Here is a 21017-nt window from a genome sequence, read left to right on the forward strand (position 1 = left end):
TTCTTTCAGCAACAAAGGCAGCAGAGGAGAGACTCCTCTGCTTTTTCAACACGTTTTATCATGGTACACAGGCCTCCACAAAGCACCTAGTAAGAAAGCCAAGGATAAGATGTTGCATTTCTTTTAAAATAATTTAAAATATATTAAATTTTCCAAAGGCAGATTTTGTTTGAATGAGGTGTCTTCATTAGATAACTATACGCCACGAAGAACAGTACTTTGAAAGAGCTAGTTGTGTTTAGGGGCAGAGTTGAGACTGGCTGATGAGTCCAATGAGGTGAAGCAGTCAAGTCAGATCTTGTACAGAAGAAAATCAGCTGAAATGATGACGACACCAATTCTTCACACAATTAAGAGACATCTTCACAACTGTTGGAATTGAGTACTATGGTTTTTAGATACCATTGAGAAAAACACAGTTGTACCTTAACATCTGTTGAGAAAATACAAATAAATATGCTAACTGGTGAACAACTGACAGATAACTCAGTAGCCACTGATACAGTCATGCAGTTGAGGAATACGTCCCATGTAACATGACACACAAATCTGGCCTCCGGCACATGCACGCCATTGTTTCTTAAAAAAAAAAAAAAAAAAAAAAAAAGCCAAGTCTAGTGTCTGTATCAGGAGCATGGCCTCTGAGTCACCTGGACTTTAGTTAAGCTAAGTAATATCTCACCCTAGACGGCTCTGTGAAAACTGTCCCGTGGGTCAGAGGAAGGAAAGCCCTTGTCCACATCAAAGCGGCTCTGACCAGCAGGAGAGAACTTTCATCAACACCTCCTCTGCATCTGCATCAACGACGGACACTCCCATTCGAGGGAGTGGAAACTTCTTGGAATCAAAATGACCAGAGAGGGTCCAGCACTGCTGTCCATTAAGTGGACTGAAGGTTAAGGTCAGGCTCCGTCACTGCAGAAGTGGAATCCCTCTTCTACGACTGACCCTCACACCTCATGGGGAAGAGACCCCTGGCCCTGGCGAGGCCACTGGAATCTGGTTTTGCTACATTCTGTTCACAATCCCAAAGAGAGATTCTATTTCAATCCAAGACCAGATGTTTGGCCCACTGCTCCAGCTACTTGTCAGGAAGATTTATCCTGCTACAGAGGAAACAAGTAAGACTATGGAGACTGGCTTAAAAAGTTCTGTATGTGAGGAACTCTTTCATTTTCTTAGGGATTGGCAGCGCTAGCACTTGGTACGTTGTTAGGAAACTTCGCAGGGCTTTCCGGCATAAGTGCTTCAGTGATGACAGGACCCGAGGAGCCGTCCAGAACTGGACGTGGCCATCCCTTGTCCTGAAATGAGACGGAAACCAGTGCGTTACGGCAGACCTTGGAAATGTATGTTTTCATTGGGACAGATATCAACGTTTCTACTCTCACTTCCACTGGCAGGAGACTCTAGAGAGTGAAACGCAACCTGGACCTTGGAAATAGATATGAAGGCTGTGGTGCTGAGTAATTAAGGCTGCTGAGGGCAGCAGGAGAACTCAAGACACCTCTGGTTCCAAAGTGCTGTCTCTGTCAGTACAGCCCTTTATAGATCATACTATGGGTTCAAATGTAACAGGGAAGAGTGCCACCTGTTGAATTACAGATGTTCCCTGTAAGGTGGTCTCTGGCCTAAATGGTTTCCTATATAAATGCTGCATCATCTTGCTTTCTGCTTCCTTGCAGACTTGGCCTGTTAATAGCATGAATTGTAGATCTTTCACGTTGACATTTAGGCTAAATATTAAGAGTAAATGATAAACTCTATTAGAAGAGAATATCAGAATTTTATGTAATCTCAGATTTCCTTAAAGCCTTCCTCACAGGCAAGAAAATTCTAGATGCTTTCTTTCGTTAAAAAGCTACATGGAATACTCAGCAGAAATCACTACCCATCTGTTCGGCTAACAGATACGTACCCCGTGGCAATAACTCCACCATGTGGAAAAAATGTGCAGCAGAGACCATTGGTCATAGGAGCAAACGCAATTGGAGTTTTCAGTTCCAGGGCCCAGATCCTGAGGAGCCTGGAGGAGAAAGGGACGTGTCAGCAGACCTGGGGCCAGACCCCAAGGGTGATGCCACAAGCCCTTTCCAACACTTGCTCTGAGGCCACAGAAAGAGGCTCCTCTTCGTTACCTGTCATCCGCTACCGTGGCGAGGTACAAGCCTTCGGGGGAGAAGCACACAGATCTCAGGGAGCTGATGTGGACATCGCTGTCATCCATGGGGGGGTTGAGCTGGGTGTGGCTGAGGAGGACACAGGACAGTAGGTGGGCCTGGAGTGATGGCTGCCCTCCGCCCTCCGCCTTTCATCCCCAGGCAGGAGGCCAAAGTGCCATGGCCACAAAAAGGTTCCAGAGATGTCTCGTACCCCATGTGGAAAACCTGGGGATTTGCAGACTGGAAAAGACGACTGGAAACAAGTGCATTTCATACAGCTCCAGTGTCTCGTGGAGGGGGCTGAAGGATTATAATATTCCCTGTGCTAATTTCCTTATGCAAAGTAGGTCAGCCCTCGCTTTAATGCCACAGTACAAACTGAAAGTCTTTTTTAGGCTAAGATACATGATAATTATAGGACTACCTATTATTTGCTTCAGAAAACAACAGAGACAAAGGGGAAAAGTAGACCAAGTTGGTGAGAACATGAAAATTCACTTTGGAAATAACAGTTTCAATAAGAGGATCATTCTGAACCTGTTACTACAGTTATTAGTAAGAGGAAAGAAAGAGTCACTGTGAGGTTTCATAATGCTGAATCCAAAGCAGTACAGAGAGCCTCCTATAGCAGGAGACTTGAAGGCACTCGGGGCTAATTTGAGAATTGACAATGAAACACTGCTGCACACCAGTGCCTCAGAATAAGCACGAACACACTGTGTCCTGGACCAAGACAGGTTTCCCATCGAACACCCCACCGGGAAGCGGAAGCGGGGAGGCAGTCCTTACTGGAGTGACCGCAGCCGCTCGCCAGTGTAGGGGTCCCACATGATCACATTGGTATCGTAAGAAGCCGTGACGAGCAAGGCAGAGTCGGGGGAGAAGTCGCAAGAGACCACGCTGCTCTGGTGGCCCTCCAGCTTCCGGATTAATGTGTAGGACCGCATGCTCCACAGGAAGACCTGTGGGAAGAACAGGTGCCTGGTCAGGACGGAAACAGTGCTCAAGACGTGAACAGTGAGGAGAAGGCACAGCCTTGCCTCTCCAGGCCGCACAGCCAGGGGAAGCTAAGTGCTCCAGCCCCTTTTCTATGTTTCTTCTAGAACATGTCATACTGGCCTAAATAAAGTGACAGGTCTGAATTCTTGAGGCACAGAACCAACAGACATGCTCAAGGAGCTTACTTTAGGGGAGAATCAACCAACCGACCTCAGGAAGACAGCAGCCAGCATGGCTCAGGGGAAGCTTCTGGGTCCTGCTTCTGAGCGCTCTTAGCAAATAGGGCAATGCATGCTGAAGACCTAAGCCAAGGGCTACCTTGTCCTTTCACTTGAAACCAAAAATAGGGGTCAGAGGTGAATTCCTGGTCAGCCAACAGAGCCATCTGACACCCACCTCTGGTTTACAGGACCACAGAAATCTGCCCCACGGCTGTAGGTCTGACCTAGCTCCTTACTTGAAACCTTTCTGAGAATCATTAAAAGAAGTATTTTCTTTTTTTCCTTTAAGAAAACTCTCACTTTCACATAGTTCCAAGCCTCAAATCAATGATTAACCACCTGAGCTGTACCAAATAGTGAACTCTTAACTTTCCCAAGTCGGTCACAGCCAACAACAGCTCAATGCAGATGTAAAAAACAATCGGTTCCCAAACTGTTCCTGGGTTTCTAGTACTTTTGTTACAATAGACAGGATTTCAGGACAAAGTTCAACGAGTTACTGTACATTTTATGATTTGAATGGAAATCCTAATTAGGTGGATTCAAATTAGATGGTTCAAAGGAAATCTGGATACACATGTGGGTTGCAACTTTTAAAATCGTAGACTCCAACAGGGAAAGAAATTTAAAAAACATGGCTTTCCCATCTTGTGAAGGCAAACAGCCCTCCCATGACGTGACGGGAGCGATCTGCTTCCAAACACCTCCTCTCTTTTGGTTTGTGTCAAAGTGCAAATCAGAAAAGGAGGGGCCTCAGCCTGGCAGCGTGCCTCCCGCTGGGGCTGATTTGCAGGCGGCTTTCAAGGACACTGGCTCACTTACCCTCTCACGCATGAGGCCGCTTCCCTGAACCGAAGCAACAGAGCAAAGGGCACCCCAAGTTTGAGACTCACCGACTTCTCCCCAGCTGCAGAACACAGCATGCTGCAGTCTGGCGAGATGGAGCAGCAGTAAACCCACTGCAGGTGGCCCGATAACACCTGAATCTGTTTACCTGTCAGAGAAATGGAGCACACGGTGAGCCGACTCCCAAAACCACAGAGCAGGAAGCCTGAAGAACCGGCAGTGGTGCCTCCCCCCAGCCCCACCCGCTATATCCAGCGGTTCTCTAGCAGCTGAGCCCACGGGCCCCTTTTTTAATGCAGAGAAAGAAATATGACAGGATTTGTCATTTAAATGCCTGAAATCTATTAACATGACGTTATAATGCCCAAGGGAAATCATTACCTACTGTTTCACCAAAATCCACAAGGTCAGTGGGACAAAGGCTGTCCACAGATCAGGTTTGATACATTCCTTTGATAACAGAGAACATTCTTTTTAGGTCCCCCAACCACCTCAGTTACTCTGAAGCATCCTTCCAAATTTGAAAGTGTTTACCTTCAATTCTCTGTCATTTATGCTCTGTAATGGTTTCCCCCTGGCCACAAGGATCCCACTCTCACCCTCCTCCCACCCTTGCCAGGATGTCCAGATGAGCAGTGGTGCAGCATAATTAGGGCCACATGCTCTGGAGGCAGGTAAACTCAGCCTTGAATCCTGGCTCCACTGTTTACTCAGCGCATAACCCTAGGTCACTCACGTCATCTCTTCAGATCTCCATCTGGGAAAAAGCTAAATGCCCATCAACAGAGGAATGGATGAATAAAGGGTAGTATTCCACCTGTTAAGTCAGATGAAATTAAGGAACTAGATTTTCCATGGAGTACTGTCTAATAAAAAAGAAAAATGCAGAAAAAATGTGAAGAATATGATTCCATTTTTGTGAAACAATGACCCCCAAATCCATAAATGTAAAAGTGAGTGTCTGGGACTTCCCTGGTGGCACAGTGGTTAAGTGTCCCCCCCATGCAGGGGACACGGGTTCGAGCCCTGGTCCGGGAAGATCCCACACGCCACGGAGCAACTAAGTCCGTGCGCCACAACTACCGAGCCTGCGCTCTAGAGCCTGTGAGCCACATCTACTGAGCCCATGTGCCAGCGCGCCTAGAGCCCATGCTCCGCAACAAGAGACACCACTGCGATAAGAAGGCTGCGCACAGCAACGAAGAGTAGCGAGTAGCCCCCGCTCACCGCAACCAGAGAAAGCCCGCGTGCAGCAATGAAGACCCAACACAGCCAGAAATAAATAATTTAAAAAAAAGTGAGTGTCTGAATAGGATTATGCAAGTATAGAGAAAAATACGGAAGGCAATATGGAAGGGTCTTATTTAGCATGGGTGACAGGACTGCAGGGGGGTTATGGAGGAATGCAAAGGAGGGGAGGATGAGAAAGTTTGGGGGGAGAAGCCCCCAAAAAGGGGGGAAGAATGTATATGGTCATACATATGCATTTAAGAATTCACGTGTATGTGCGGGTATACAGAAATAAATTTTATGAAAGTCAGTCATGGTTTCTTCAGCTCTCAAGTAAGAAGCGTACCTGCTCCCCCGGGGTAGGTGTGAGTGAATAAATCAAGGCAGGGTGGGAGGGCAGGGCCCCGTGCCTGGGGACACTACTTGAGTCCCCTCCTCTCCTTGAAAAGCCCTAGTAACTGGCCTAGTCCATTCTGCCCACTCTCAGCCCCTTCAGCGAGTCCTCCCTCCCTGCCTCAGATGGTGGCAAGGTGCCTGCGACACTCATTAAAAAAGGCACTGCGGGGCTTCCCTGGTGGCGCAGTGGTTGAGAGTCCGCCTGCCGATGCAGGGGACACGGGTTCGTGCCCCGGTCCGAGAAGATCCCACATGCCGCGGAGCAGCTGGGCCCGTGAGCCATGGCCGCTGAGCCTGCGCGTCCGGAGCCTGTGCTCCGCAACGGGAGAGGCCACAGCAGTGAGAGGCCCGCGTACCGCAAAAAAAAAAAAAAGGCACTGCATCTGAGCACCCTCCCAGTCAGCAGGCCCACCTCAGACCACACAGCCACAAGCTCCACAGCAACGGGCAGACAGGACCCAGGGCGCGCTGTGTGACTCGATGCCTTCAGATGAGGACACCACAAGCACCTCCTTAGTTGCCTGACAAGTTATCAGGCTCGTTTCTGAGAGGGCAGGGACGGGGCCCCTCTCGTGGTGTGGAGAGCTGCACAGTCACCGCTTGGACTCTGCATCATCAGGGACGAGGGTGCTCTTCATGAACCGCCCACATCCCCATTTCCTCCTTCCACCTCCCTCCACGCCTGCGAGGGAGAAATGGCCCGGCAACCAATTCCCCTTCCCTGTGTCACCCTCCCAGCTGAGGAGAAACACCAGAGATGTATGGAATTCTCCGTCGGGCTGCTCCGGGATACAGTCCTGCTTAGAGCAGAACTGCACTAGGGCTGACCGCCCCCCTCCCCACCCCAGCCTGAGAGGATTCTTGTAGACCTAGATTCCACTGTACAAAGAAACTTTACTTCTAATAGGAAGTACCCAACATGGATGACTTCTTCCAGATCAGTGGTTCTCAACCCGGGGAGGCTGTGGCCTTTATGTTGACACTGGGCTCTGTCTGGAGACATTTTTGGTTGTCACAACTAGAGAAGGTGCTACTGGCATCTCACGGGTTAAGAGGGCAAGGATGCTGCTCCACGCCAGAATGCACAGGAAGGTCCGTAACAAAGAATCATCCAGCCCAGTATGGCAAGAGTGCCACAGCTGAGAAAACCTATTCTACACCATGTATTTTCCAGAGGGGTGAAAACTGGTTCTCGATGGCCAGAAAAATCTGACCTTTTTTATGTACAAAGCACAGATACACATCCAGTACCTGAAGAGATAGTCAATGTATTTTTGGCATGAAAATCTCCCAGGTGGTGAGGGGGCTGGGGGGGGGTGACTAGGAAAAACATGTCTAAAAAGTCTCCTCAGGAGGCAATAACAGAAAAAAAGGTTGAGAAACACTGTTCTGGATAAAATGACACTGGTCAAGTAGAGAGAGGGGCAAATACAGTATTTTGGGGTTGCCAAGTCATTCCGTCACCTCCATACCATGTTTATTCAGGTCCCAGATACGAAGGGTCTTATCTCGGGATGCAGAAACCAAAATCAAACTGCCACTGGGTGTGAAGCTCAGATCTCTCACGACATCTTGGTGGCCAGACAGATTCAAAAGCAGGAGCCCTAGCGTGAGAGAGGGGGGCACTCGATCAGGGGGAGAGGCAGCTCTGGTCTACAGGTCACAGCCACACCCCTCAGCCAACTGGCGGCCCCTCTGGTCCCTGATCGGAATGTGCACGAGAGCCCCCTGGGGCCTGATCCCAGCCAGAAATGACCTACCTGTCTGTACCTCCCAAATCTTGATCTGCCCATCGTTGAGCCCTGTAGCAAGGATCAGGCAAGAGACGTCTGGCACCTGGGGATGGTGGCGTGCCCAGAGCTTCCTGCTGGGTGGAGAAGGCCACGGGCTGAAGGCCAAGCCCCAGACAATCTGCCCACAGTCCAGCGTCTTCTCCTTTGGGCTGCCTCGCCCTTTTGTATCATTTTTGCTGCTTCGGCTTTTGGCTTCGAACCCTTTAGGGATGCTGGGAAAAGCAGAGAGTTCTTAATGAGTCTGAAATTGCCACCAAGTCAATCGACTTTTCATTCTGGGGTACCTAAGCCTTTGAAATCCCAGAAACAAATAGGCCTTCAGTGAATTCTAGTACGACCTTTCTTCTTGTTTTTATTTTTAGAATTCGTGTAACAGAGACTTCACTGGCCGTGGCTCATCCCATCTGTGACAGTCCTGCAGTGGGGCGACCTGCCTTGTGGGATAACTAGATCACAGATGCTCCAGGGAGCCATTTGCTTCTTCAGAAAGTTCTCCTGGGTTTTGGTGCGTGGAAGGAAAGATGCACTCCATGTTTCTCATGAGAAAGAAAGCATGCTGTAGGTTTGGAACTAGGACAGAACTTAGAGCCTGTATAACCATGTGCCACTCTTCTGCCTCATACCCCCCTTATCTCTAGCTTAGAAAGTCCCCAAGGAGCAGGAAAATAAACCCAATTTTCGGGCCAACAGTTTGCTTGGTACACGCCGATTTCCACCTTCACTCGCTTTGCTCCAATCAATGAATGAGGCTCTTTCATTTACTTCTCTGATGGCACATCCAGTCCAGGAACCAACCAGCAGGGCAGTGAAGGGAAGAACTCACAGAGCTGTTCAGGGGCACGCTGACCTCAAAGATCTCGTGGCCCAAGCCTTTCCTTTTACCTTCAACTTATGCTGAAACACAGGCCCAGACAAGCTAAATAAGACTCCGTCCCTAAGAAACAGGGCCCTGCCCACCACTCTGCCTCGCAGACAATGTCTCAAAGGCATGAGCAATTAAACAGTCCTGGGGTTCGGCCCACAAACGCAGAACACTTATCTGCAGTACACTTTATCACTGTAAGTATTCAGTCCTGCTTTGCTACATGGCCACACTCCGTGGTTTATCGAACTGGAGGAAAGAGTGATGATAAAGCTGGGACTCATTTCCATGAAAAATCCTGTAGCCAACATACATGCAGCTGAACCTCTTTCTGTATTACATCTATTCCCGAAAAGTTAAGTAAGTCATATTTTTGCCAATCGCATCATCGAAATATATTAAAGAATTTTAAGCAAGCTCACCTACAGAACTAGAAGGGAGAGACTGCGGCAAACGTGGCTCCTTCGACTCTGAAAGTCTGTCATTCTAAAGCAGAGGCTGCGGGAGTGTGCCCGGGATGGCAGTCTGTTCTGTACGTGAAGCCGTCTCCCACCTCCACCAGGCTCGTCTGCCCACCTCTCGCCTAGGGACGTGTTCACGCTCGAGCAGCAGAGCTGACTTGTCTTGACAGAGACATACGGCCCCCAAAGCCAGAAATATTTACTATCTGGGCCTTTATAGAAAAAATGTGCCGACCCCTGGTCTAAATGGCCAAACGTGGTCTGAAAATGTGTCGTTCTGACAGAACATCTGAAATGTGACACTGAATGTCTTTTCAATGAAGCCCATCCAATCCACATCCGGCCCCAGCCAGGCCGACACATACACTTCGAAGACCTGCCCAGCCCTGACTCGGGGGCCTTAGTTGGCCATCCAGGGGAGAAGTACAGAAAAGGCAAGCTATGGGGAGAGCTCTGTAGGCCAGCTCAGAACCTCCAAAGTTACCTTTTTTTTTTTTATAAAATCCTGATTTCTGTATTTGAATTAAGGGATACATCTGTAGCTACTTTATTCCAAAGGAATTAAGGCACATTGGCATAGTAATTCATTTTACTATCATAAATTTAACATGTTAGGGGTAGAGATAACTTTCCTGGGGTCACAAAATTGGGGGCAGAACAGGAACTAGTAGTCAAGTCTTGGGTGTCCTAGCCTAGTGTTCAGCACATGCCCTGGACTTCAGAGTCTGCAATGAATTCAAGGGATGAGCTACATGGGAGGTGGCAGACGCGACTGTGGGAGGGGGCCGCTCGGGGCCGGGGACAGTCATTAGGAGAATTTAACTTCACCAAAACTGAATTTTCAGAAAATTTTATTAAAAGTAGTAGTACATTTATCTAGTTATTATCAATTATTTGCTCAATATCAAAAGCGCTACATTATATGATTTTTTAAATGTATAACAACCCTAACAAGAATATAAAGGCCCCAGATTTCCCCTTTTAAAGGACTTTTAAAATAACAATTATTTTAAATTATAAAATTAATAGTGAAACATGGGGAAATTTTGGAAATGAGAAAATTATAAAAATTACCCAGATCCTAATACCACTCTAACCACAGTAAACACTGTATGATGAATTTTTAATTTATGTGTACATTCACATGTTATTCAAAAACAAATTTGGGATCATACTGCAGATACAGTTTCATAGCTTGCTTTTTTCAGTAAGCCTTGTACTGTAAGCATTTCCTCAAGTTATTATTCTTCAAAATGTGTGATTTTTCCCTAAAACAAGTAACTGCTCATTTAACATATTAAACAATATTTCCCTCATTATATTAAACAAAAGATACACATAAAGGGTTAATGCTCAAATTTACATTTTCCGTAATATTGGAAAGATATATTTATGTATAGTAATATATATATTTGAATACAAGAGTGATTTTCAAGGAAGTAACAGATTTCCCACTTTATGCTTTTTAAAAAATACTTTTTCAGACTATAAATCTATATCAGATTTAAGTCTGGATATGAAGTTGAGTCCCTTGTATTTAGACTGGGGGAACCAATAAATAATGATCTTGGCATTACCATTAAACTGAGTATAGAAGGAACTGAAAATTGTGATTAAAAAAAACAAAAACAAAAAACACACACAACAATCTTTGATGGCTACAGAAATATACAGCAGTGCCAAAATTTCCTTAAGCGTTCTCTCATCACCAGATTTTAAGCTATTTCTGATTTTTAACTACCATATGATTAATTTCATGTTGAAAATCAGTGTATGTAAATGGATGACCTCCCATTTGCAGCAACATGGATGGACCTAGAGATGGTCATACTAGGTGAGGTAAGTCAGACAGTGAAAGACAAATACCATGTGATATCACTTACATGTGGACTATAAAAAAATGGTACAAATGAACTTATCTACAAAACAGAAATAGAGTCACAGATGTAGAACACAATCTTATGGTTACCAGGGGGAAGTGGCGGGAGGAATAAATTGGGAGATTGGGATCGACATATACACACTACTATATATAAAATAGATAACTAATAAGGACCTACTGTATAGCACAGGGAACTCTACTCAATATTCTGTAATGACCTATGTGGGAAAAGAATCTAAAAGAGAGTGGATATATGTATATGTATAATTGATTCATTTTGCTGTACAGCAGAAAATAACAACATTGTAAATCAACTGTACTCCAATAAAAGTTTTTAAATAAATAAACAGATGACCCCATTTCTGAGATTCCTAATCGCAGGAAGAGCAGTTTTAAGGTCCTCGAAATGGCCTTCCTTCCAGCAAGTGCACAAATTTATACTCCTCAACCCCAGCAGCGTGCAGAGTACCCATCTCAGCAAATTTTCATCAGCGTTACCTATTATCAAGGCAACAAGTTTCAGACTGAACTTATAAAAAACTTAAATCTAACGTGCTACTTGTAAGAAATGCTTAAAAGCAAAACAAATGAGACCCTCATGGGCATGGGCCATGTTTGATTTATTTCAGGATTCTCAGCCTCTGGCTCTGGGTCACGCAAGGAAGACTACAACAACTGTTGGCTGAGTAAATAAATACAGACATAGAGTTGCCCTATGACAAATGAAAAAAATACTGATGCTGGGCCATCTGACTGGGAGCTCACAGCATTCAGATACTGGGACTTGTCCAGCCCAGAGACAGAAAAGCTAGTTAATATCACGAACTGAACTTGGTTGATAATAAAAAAGGCAACTAGCCAATTTTAAAATGGACCAAGGATCTGAATAGGCATTTCTCCAAAGAAGACATGCAAAGGGCCAATAATCACATGAAAAGGTGGGCAAGATCAGTAGCCAACAAGGAAATGCAAATCAAAACCACAATGAGATGCCACTTTGCTGCCACTAGGATGGCTATACTATAATCAAAAAGACAGTCGAGGGCTTCCCTGGTGGCACAGTGGTTGAGAGTCCGCCTGCTGATGCAGGGGACACGGGTTCATGCCCCGGTCCGGGAAGATCCCACATGCCGCCGGGCAGCTAGGCCCGTGAGCCATGGCCGCTGAGCCTGCGCGTCCAGAGCCTGTGCTCTGCAGCGGGAGAGGCCACAACAGTGAGAGGCCCGCGCCCGCAAAAAAAAAAAAGACAGTCGATAACAAGTGTTGGTCAGGATGTGGAAAATTTGGAAATCTCCAACATTGCTGGTGGGATTATAAAATGCTGGAACCACTTTGAAAAACAGTCTGACAGTTCCTCAACCAGTTAAACATATACAAAAACATATATCCACACAAAAACTTCACATAAGTGTTCACAGAAGCATTATCTAATAGCCAAAAAGTGAAAACAACCTGAATGTTCACCAGTGGATAAACTTATAAACAAAATGTGGTGTCTCCATAAGATGGAGCATTATTTGGCAGTAAAGGGGAATGAAGTCATGAAGCATGCTACAACACGGATAACCATGAAAACAGTATCCTAAGTGAAAGAAGCCAGTCAACTGACTACATAGTGTATGATTCGATTTGTACGAAATGTCTAGAATAGGCAAATCTATAAAGACAGAAAGTAGATGAGAGGCTGCTCAGGGCTGGAGAGCAGAGGGGGATTAGAGGGTTTCTTTTTGGGGTGACAAAAATGCTGTAAGATTGATCATGGTGGTGGATGCACAACTCTGTGAATATTCTCAAGTCACTTAGCTGTATGCTTTATTTATTTCTTTTGTGAAAGACAAGTTTATTTGCCTCCAAAGGACTCAGGTAGTTTAGAGAAATTTAAAATACAGCTAGTTGGTAAGGGGGAGTCAGCCCTCATCAGCAGCTGCCGGATAATCAAGCCTAACTACCCAGCTGGGCCTCTGGCTGCACACTTTAAATGGGCAAACTGTACGGCGTGTAAATTATATCTCAGTAAAGCTGTTAAAAAAAAAGAAACTCAGGGCTAACATAATCTCGATGGAGTTAGTTTTCACAGGTACAGAATGTGGGACCCTGGAAACCTCACTGATCCAATTGCTGAACTGTTTTGGCCACCTTCCCTCTCCTGCTCTCGGGCAGGGAGCCATCTGGGAGAGCGCTCAGTTCCCCAGGACTCCCTCACTCCCTTGGGTGTGAAAGAACTTACAACTGCTCTTCCAGCGGCCAGGGGATCAGCTTGACAATGCAGTGTCCTTGAGACCAGGCGAACCAGGAACCGTCCGGAGAGAAGGCAACGCTCCACGTTTCACAGCTTGACTTCCAATCAAACTGATGGGGGCGCCCGGGCTTGAGTTCGGCCAGCAGCAGTGGCTCCTCTGGGGCAGGAGACAGCATGCTTCAAACAGGCACCCTCACCTCGAGGGTAAGGGGCAGAACCAGGCCCCTGACCACCTTGCTGACTCAGAAACTGGAAAGCCACCAAGGTCTCCCCATGGCAAAAAGTGACAGTCCGGATTCTGGGAGGGAGTTGTCATTTAAATGACCTGGGGCACTAACAGTAGCCACAGGCCGAATTCCAGTGGGGTTACTCAGTGCTGGCACTCCTTACTTCTGGTTAACCGTGACTCAGAGTAACCTTTGTAAGAGTGAATCCAGTGAAGGGAGGCCTCGTTTTCCTATGAAAGCCCGAAGAGGAAGAAACGAGACAGGCCAGGCAAGGATCAGACGATGCTGATCAGGAAGCCTTCACATGCACTTAAGGTCTCTCCAAAAGAACCTGCTACTGGGAAACAGGTGAAAGAAGGAATATCTGAAACTCACAGGCTCCCTCTCACTCCCCATCATCCTCCCCATCATCAAGGCTAAAATGTTCAGCACTGGCCCTGCTTCCTGTCACTCAGACTTCTTGATCTGGTCTCCCACTTCCATCTCCTCTCTGTTCTGGCCTAAACCTTCATCCCATCTTGCTCTGATCTTTTACAAGACTCTCCTGATGCATTTTCTCCTGCCCCCAGGGACCCTGCTGAAGCTGAAACGCACATCACATCTTGACAGTTCTTTCAAATACATTCCAAAGCTCCCACCTGCCTACCAGATAAAGGCAGCTGAGACCCGGCCTCCCAGCCCACCCCACCGGCCCCAGCCTTGCCTTTCCGGTCGTCTCCCTGCACGCCACACGCCGGCCACACACACCTCCCTGTCGTGCCCCAAGTAGCTCATCTGAGTTCACACCTAGACTCATTTTCTGCTTATGAGAATCCCACTGAGATTAGCAACCCAGAAGCATACCCAGATCTCACGCTATCAAAGCGGAAGGAAGTCCCACTCTCCTTATTTCTTTCTCTCCTGTAGTGACAAGTTTCCCTCTGCCCCGACGCCACCCCCAGCTGGGAATTTACGCAGCCGCCTTCAAACACCAAGCCGATTCAATCCTTGTTTCTTTTTTTGTGGGGGGGGGGGGCGGAGTGGGGAGGCTAGCACAGCGTCCTGTGAAGGGCGGGGGCTGGACTGGTGCTTCTTCATCGACCTGAAGGGCAGTCCCCAGTTCAAGTCTCCCCTACAGCGGAAGATTCTCAATGGCTGACAAAGCTTGTAAGTTCAAGGCCTTCAGAACTGATTTTTTGATCGCTACAATTGTGTTACATAGGAATATAAAAACTGGCTTCCATCCTGAATGAGGTCACTGTCTGATGTGTATGTTCCACTTTAGCAGTTTTGAGACTTTGACCTTCTTATAGCTGTTACCAGATAGATACTAATTTAAACAGCCCCTATTTCGTATATTTTAGGACACATCTTTATAAGTCTTCTCAGTTTGACCTTGTTAAAATCAGGATGTGTCAAGCGATGACTTTTCATAGTTAAATAGGCAGTATTTTTTTCAGTGACACATATTGGCAATACAATCCATGATATCCTGGATTCAATGAAACAGACGGTAAACATGCATATATGTAAATAATATTTATACGTGTATATATATATATATTTTTCTGACATGCATTATAGGAAAATACATGGGTATATCTTGTTTCATGAAATAAATGTATTGCTGAAAATTCTGTCTTTAAATAGAATTTTAATAAATCATATTAAGCCTTTATGGCTTTGTTATTTAAAGAAAATTTAAGGAAGTTTCCTTTGTAAAGAGAATATTAATTCCCTGAGGTTCTATGCTTAAATCTAGGTTTTAATATATCAGATCTGTCTAAATTGGCATTTGTATACGCCCAGGTAACTCCTCCTAGAAATCTGTGTTTGCACAGGAGATCCTTTCACTTACACAATTACTTGTGTATCTGAGCACAGTCCTCTGGATGTGACTATCTGCATGGTAAGAACTTACTTTATACTGTAAATCCAAAACAAGACTCAGTGTTACGCAGCAACCCCGTGGCGTTTATTCCCATTATTTCTAGATATCTTCTTAAGGTAAAAGAGCCCTATTCTGTTAATGCCTCCTCATGGGGTCCAGTGGTTCTCAGCCAGGGGCACTTTTGCCCCCCAGGGACATGTGGCAATGTCTGGACACATTTTGGTTGTCGTAACCAGAGGGGGTGCTACTGGCATCTAATGGGTGGAGGCCAGGGATGCTGCTCAACATCCTACAGGGCAGCCCCTACAACGAAGAATTATTTTGCTCAAAATGTCAGTGGTGCTGAGGTTGAGAAGCCAGATGGAGTCAAATATTAAATGACACTGACTGATCTGGAGGTACATTTTCATCACCTGACTTCATTCCACCCTGGTAATATTCACATTTGGTTCGCTTCCTCCATAATACGCACGTTATCCATCCTTTCGACACCATGGAGGCTCCACACAATATGAAAAGGGGTCACCCCTGACTTCTCTCTTTTCTTTACCTCCCAAACCAAATCCATTAACTAGTTCTACTGCATCTGCTTCCAAAAGACTTGCCAAACCTAACTTTCCTCCATCTCACGGCTGCTATTCTAACCTATGCAACATCGTCTCATCAACATTGGCTCATATATGCAACATCATCTCTCACTAAGCAGACTCCTAGCTCCCTCTGCTAGGAGACTGCTCTCCTGGCTCCCCCTCTGGCCCCCACCACCCATTCTCCTCACCTTTCAGAGTGATCAGTTTCGATCACTCTTAGAATAAAATCCTCACCCTGCTCTAGAAGTCCTGCACACTGGCCTTCTCTCACCCCTCGACTATGCGCAATTAGTTCCGACCTCAGGGCCTTTGCACCAGCTATTCTCGGGAATAGCTGACTATTCCAGACTGGAATGCCTGCATGCCTGGCACCTTCTCTTCATCCAGGTCTCGGCTCAAATGACAACTCCTTAGAGAGCCCTGCTCTGATCCCAAGTCAATGTCCTTCATAACTCCTCACTTTATTTTCTTTACATCACAATCACCATTATGATTATTATCCGTCTCCCTCCAGTTAGGACATCAATGCCACCGACAGAGCAGGGACCTTGTATGTTTATCCCCAGTGCCTAGCAGAGTTCCTGGCAGAGAGCAGGCACTCAGTAAATATTTGTGGAATAAATATACATGGTATCTCTCTATAATATAAATGAAATGAAGCCCCTTAGACTATTATGATGCCTTTGCCAAACATTTTACATGAAATGCTTCTTAAACATAAGCCATACCCAGATTTCACACTCTATTTCTGTGATTTGGGGATTTAATCTCTTGCTATTTCAGGCTCAAGAATCCAAGAACTAAAATAAGAAAAAAAACGAAGGAACTACGGAGATTCTGAAGAGGAGGCTGGGCCCAAACTAAACTTGGCTGCTGGAAAAGAAAGCCATAATTAGTGCAGAACTTTAAAAAAAAAAAAAAAAACCAGAGGCAAGATGATCCAGCTTCATCTGGGATTGTACCTGCCCTGGCCCTTCTTGCTGAAAAGGCCTATGGATCTGAGTTTTCTAATTAAACACTGGGATGTGTTTGGATAATCAGGCAGAGTGGAAAGACATTTACCATGGGCCTCTTCTGTGAAAGGAGATTTGCCTGAACACAGAGAGAGAGAAGCTATGAATGACTCTAGCCGGCAGGAAGCTTGTTGATTTGTCCTGCCTTGAGATCTCTACATGAGATGTTCCATCCGTTCAGAAAACTCTGCCTGGCTGGCCCCAGATCCTCGCCCAGCTGCTCTGCCTACCCTTCAGGCCTCAGTGCTGGTGTCACCTTCTCAGAGACCTTCCTGGCCTCACTATCCAAAGTGGCCCAATCACTTTCTTTTCACTCCACTGAATTTTCTTTATAACTATCACTCGCACAACTTCTCTTGATTGCTTGCTTCTTTTTATGTAACTGTTGTTTCTCTCTTCCCCACCTTCATTCCGAACTGTTCACTGCTATTGGGCTGTGCTGTCCAATACAGTAACTGCTAGCCACACGTGGCTACTGACCTTCTGAAACGTGGCAAGTCCCAATTACGATGGGCCATTAGGTACATGGTACATACTTTACTTCAAAGACAGTACAAAAGCAAAAATCTAAAAATTTTCAATAATTATTCATGATTACGTTATAATAATATTTTAGATATGCGAGATTGACAGATATAATTTTAAAATTACTTTCACCTGTTTCACTTTTTTTTTTTTTTTAACGCAACTACCAGAACATTTCAAATTGCATATGTGGCTCGCGTTATATTTCTATTGGCCGGTGCTGGCCTAGAGAGTGCCTGGCCCATAGTACACACTCAATAAATATTTGAATGAATAAATACATTCTAACCACTACTCTGAAGATATCTACTGCTGTCCATTACAATTAGTCCCATTACAATGGTCTTTATTCAGTTTCAAAAGAATAAAACTCTGGCCTTTTTTTTTTTTTTTTACCGGTAGCTTGGCAGCTCTCAACAGCTCAGCCCACACCCCAAAACACAGTCGTCAATCATTAGGAAAAACCCAGAACTGGAAACAGATTCCTGCTAAAAAGGGAGGCTAGCTCCAGATCGCTTCCAGATATAAACTAAAAGGAGTCAATGGAATAGACAGCGGAAGCTATAAAAAGATTCACATAAGATTTCAGACAAACAGTAGGGGCCATTTAACAACAGTTCTATGGGTAACAAACTCGCCGAAGAGAAAGCCCTTATCTAGATGGGAAGGCAGAGAGAGCTACCTCTACACCTGGTACTGAATGCCTTACTCCAGCAAACAAAGAAATGTCATTTCCCAAATTAAAAAGTTACACCACCCCAGGGAAAACCCTGATTTCAACCCACCCACCCACAATCGCTGCTCCCTCAAAGAAGCCAGGGAAACACAAAAACATCCACGATCAGAATCCTCCTGACCAGAATGAAGCCTGAACTTCACTGGAAGAATACAAAGAGGTTCTGGAACAAATTCTGAGCCTAGGCCTTGACCCCTTCTGAGAAATTTCCCCTCAGGAAACCGCCTTTAAGCATGGGAGTATATTCAAGAGTTGGGACTCCCAGAATAAATCACAAGCCCACCCCAAACTTCTATTAGTGGGGTTTAGGGGCAAAGTGGTTGGAAAGAAGAAGCCTGAAGGACGCGTCTTGAGGTTTGGCCTTTGCATAACAAGCACACCATTCCCACTGAGGCTGCATGGTCATTTGGGCTGACCCTCCAAGTGCTTCCAATACTCTCCGACTTCCACACCGTTTTCTGATGACAGCTGTTAACAAGGAGAGAGGCAAGTACCTCACTCATCGGTGTATCCTAAACTTGTCCCCTCATCCATGTCACCAGGGATCGGCAGCTCGGCTCTACAAATCAGTCTCTATTGGGAGAGGCTTGGAATATGTTTTTTCAATAGGGATTCCAGACCCCATTTTCACGCACAGACAAGTTTGGGAAGCTCCCAACCACCCGCTGAGGCAGATACTATTATTAACCCATTGTGCAACTACAAAACAGACTTGGGTTAAGCGGTTCGTCCACGATCACACAGCCTGTAAGGAGCAGAGCGGATTCCCACCCAGACCTCGAGTGCAGCACCTGGGCACCCACCCTCTCGGGTATCACCCCCCCCGCCCGAGGGCCTGGTGCCCGTCGTGTCCCACCCGGGCGGAGGCGACGGGCCCCGGGCGCCCCTGACTGTCCCGGGGATGGGGATCCCCGCCGCGCAGAGGCCCGTCCTCGCCGGGTCCAGTCGGCGGCGGGAGGCGGGGTGGCGGCCGCTGACAGCGAAAGCGAAACAAAGCTGGTCGCCCGGGGCGCACCCTGCCGCCGGCCGACGCGGACGGCCCAGGTCCGGCGCCCCCGCCGTCCCCATCCCCCGCCCCGGCCGAGGCCGCGCCCCACCCCCCCGGGAACGGGCCCGGCCCCGCCGGCGGGGAACGCGCGCCACGGCCCCACTCACCTCCGGCCTCCATGGAGGACGCGCGCGGCCCCGCGGCAGGCGGCGGGCGCCTCAGCCCCCCGGGCCGCCGGCCCTCATGCCGCCCCCGCGCCGCCCGCCCCCGCCCCGGCCCCGGCCCCGGCCCCGGCCCCGCCGCCGCCGCCGCCGCCGCCGCCGCCGCCGCCGCGCCCGCCGCCGCCGCCGCCCGGAGAGGCCATCAGCTGCTTCCCGTCACATGGCGGCGGGCGCGGGGGGGGGACGCGCGGGGGGCGGGGCCGGGGCGGGCTGGAGAGAACCCGGGAGCCGGGCTGCGGAACGGCGGGGGGCGGGCAGGTGGACGCCGGGCGGGAAAGGGTCGGCCCTGGGGGTGCGGGTGGGGGGGGGAACGGGGCCGAAGGAAAAGCGGGGGCGGGGCAGGTGGACGCGGGCAGGAGAAAAACCTGGGGTTTGGGGGAGCGGGGCCCGGGGAAAGTGGGGGGGCAGGTGAAAACCCGGGGGTGGGAAGCGGAGCTCAGAGGAGAACGGGGGGTTATGAGGACAGACTATAACCTGGGGCGGGGGGTGCTGAGGGAAAAACCGGGGTGGGAGGCAGGCAGGTGAACGCGGGGAGGGGGTCGGGGAGCGGGGCCGAGGGGAAACGGGGGCCGGAGGGGGAAATGGGGGTGGGAGAACCAGGGGACAGATGGAGCGCCTCTGGTAGACCTGGGAGGAGCGGGGCTTAGGGGGAAAGGCGGGAATGGGGGGGATGGGAGGAACGGAGTGGGGGGGCCAGGCGATGATCGGGGATGGAGGGAGGAGGTGTGGGTTTAAAACGGGGTGAGGTGAAGCTGAGGGGAAAACGAGGAAGGGGGTACGGAAAGGCACCGGGGAGCTGAGGAGAAAACGGGGGGAGATGGGACAGGGGGAAAATCGGGGGTGGGGGCGGACCAGGGCGGAAGGGGGACCTGAAGACGCCGGCGGTCAGGAGAATGGGGGAGACGAAAAGCGAAGACTGAGGAGAGAACTGGGGGGATGGGGTCCCGGAACCCCGGCGGGAGAGAAGAAATGAGGCAGAGGAGTAAAACTGGCAACCTGAGGCGGCGGGGAGCTCACAGGTTAAATGGGAGCCGCGGTAGAGGAATGAAGGGGCTGAGTAGGAGTAAAAGTGTAGGATGAGAGGAAGGCGTCAGCCGCCGTGCTTAAAAAATGGGAACCAGAAAAAAAAAGCCCACCGGAAAATGGAGGGTGAAAACATGAAGGTGCAGCGATTAAAAGGGGCGGAGGGCAAGGGGCAGCCAGCCAGAGAAAAAGAGGGGTCAAAAGTGGTGGTAGGGTCCAGAAATGGACAAGCTGGGTGAACGTGGGTGCGACCCAGGAAGCCTGAGGGACAGCACGGAACAGAAGTGAAAACAGGCGAAGGTAAAATGAGGGGCTGGGAAAACAGAGACTTGGATTAAACACACACGGGACATGAAAATGGAGGGACTGGGTTAAAAAGAACATGGGGGACTTCCCTGGTGGCACAGTGGTTAAGAATATGCCTGCCAGTGCAGGGAACATGGGTTTGAGCCCTGGTCCGGGAAGATCCCACATGCCGCGGAGCAGCTAAGCCTGTGCGCCACAACTACTGAGCCCGCGTGCTGCAACTACCGAAGCCCACGCACCTAGAGCCCATGCTCTGCAACAAGAGAAGCCACTGCAATGAGAAGCCAGTGCGCAGCAACGAAGACCAAACGCAGCCTAAATAAATAAATTTATTTTAAATAAACAAACGTGAAACTGAGGTGAAGGTAGGAATCATGGGTTTGGTTAAAAAGGAAGGAAGTTGAAAATGGGACAGCTTTGATTAGAG

At 48.0% G+C, this 21017-nt stretch overlaps 1 protein-coding gene across 3 annotated transcripts; it reads right to left on the bottom strand.

Moving 5' to 3' along the window:
- Nucleotides 1-117: 117 nt before the first annotated feature.
- Nucleotides 118-19297, bottom strand: WSB2 (WD repeat and SOCS box containing 2). Of its 3 annotated transcripts, XM_067700757.1 has the most exons (9): nt 19208-19297; nt 13080-13248; nt 7615-7859; nt 7327-7458; nt 4276-4376; nt 2952-3124; nt 2139-2249; nt 1919-2026; nt 118-1304 (listed from the first exon to the last, which is right to left on the bottom strand). In XM_067700757.1, exons 1-9 carry the CDS (start codon nt 19218-19220, stop codon nt 1142-1144), a joined length of 1215 nt encoding a protein of 404 aa, XP_067556858.1. In that variant the 5' UTR covers nt 19221-19297; the 3' UTR covers nt 118-1141. The 3 variants fall into 3 exon arrangements, with proteins under 3 accessions (XP_067556858.1, XP_067556857.1, XP_067556859.1); XM_067700756.1 differs by lacking the exon at nt 19208-19297 and having other exon boundaries at nt 13080-13282; XM_067700758.1 differs by lacking the exons at nt 7615-7859; nt 13080-13248; nt 19208-19297 and adding an exon at nt 4965-5045 and having other exon boundaries at nt 7327-7460.
- Between the last annotated feature and the right edge of the window lie 1720 nt (nt 19298-21017).

The sequence above is a fragment of the Pseudorca crassidens genome, chromosome 12 (assembly GCF_039906515.1).
Source record: "Pseudorca crassidens isolate mPseCra1 chromosome 12, mPseCra1.hap1, whole genome shotgun sequence".
Classification (NCBI taxonomy): domain Eukaryota; kingdom Metazoa; phylum Chordata; class Mammalia; order Artiodactyla; family Delphinidae; genus Pseudorca; species Pseudorca crassidens.

What these genes read in the sequence shown, in the direction of transcription:
- WSB2 (XM_067700756.1), bottom strand. Translation starts at nt 13,267, where the DNA reads ATGCTGTCTCCTGCCCCAGAGGAGCCACTGCTGCTGGCCGAACTCAAG. An exon ending in CTGGGACCTGAATAAACATG is followed by an intron (nt 4,377 to 7,326) that starts GTATGGAGGTGA and finishes TTTCTCTGACAG; the next exon opens with GTAAACAGATTCAGGTGTTA. An exon ending in GCCACGGTAGCGGATGACAG is followed by an intron (nt 2,027 to 2,138) that starts GTAACGAAGAGG and finishes TTTCTCCTCCAG; the next exon opens with GCTCCTCAGGATCTGGGCCC.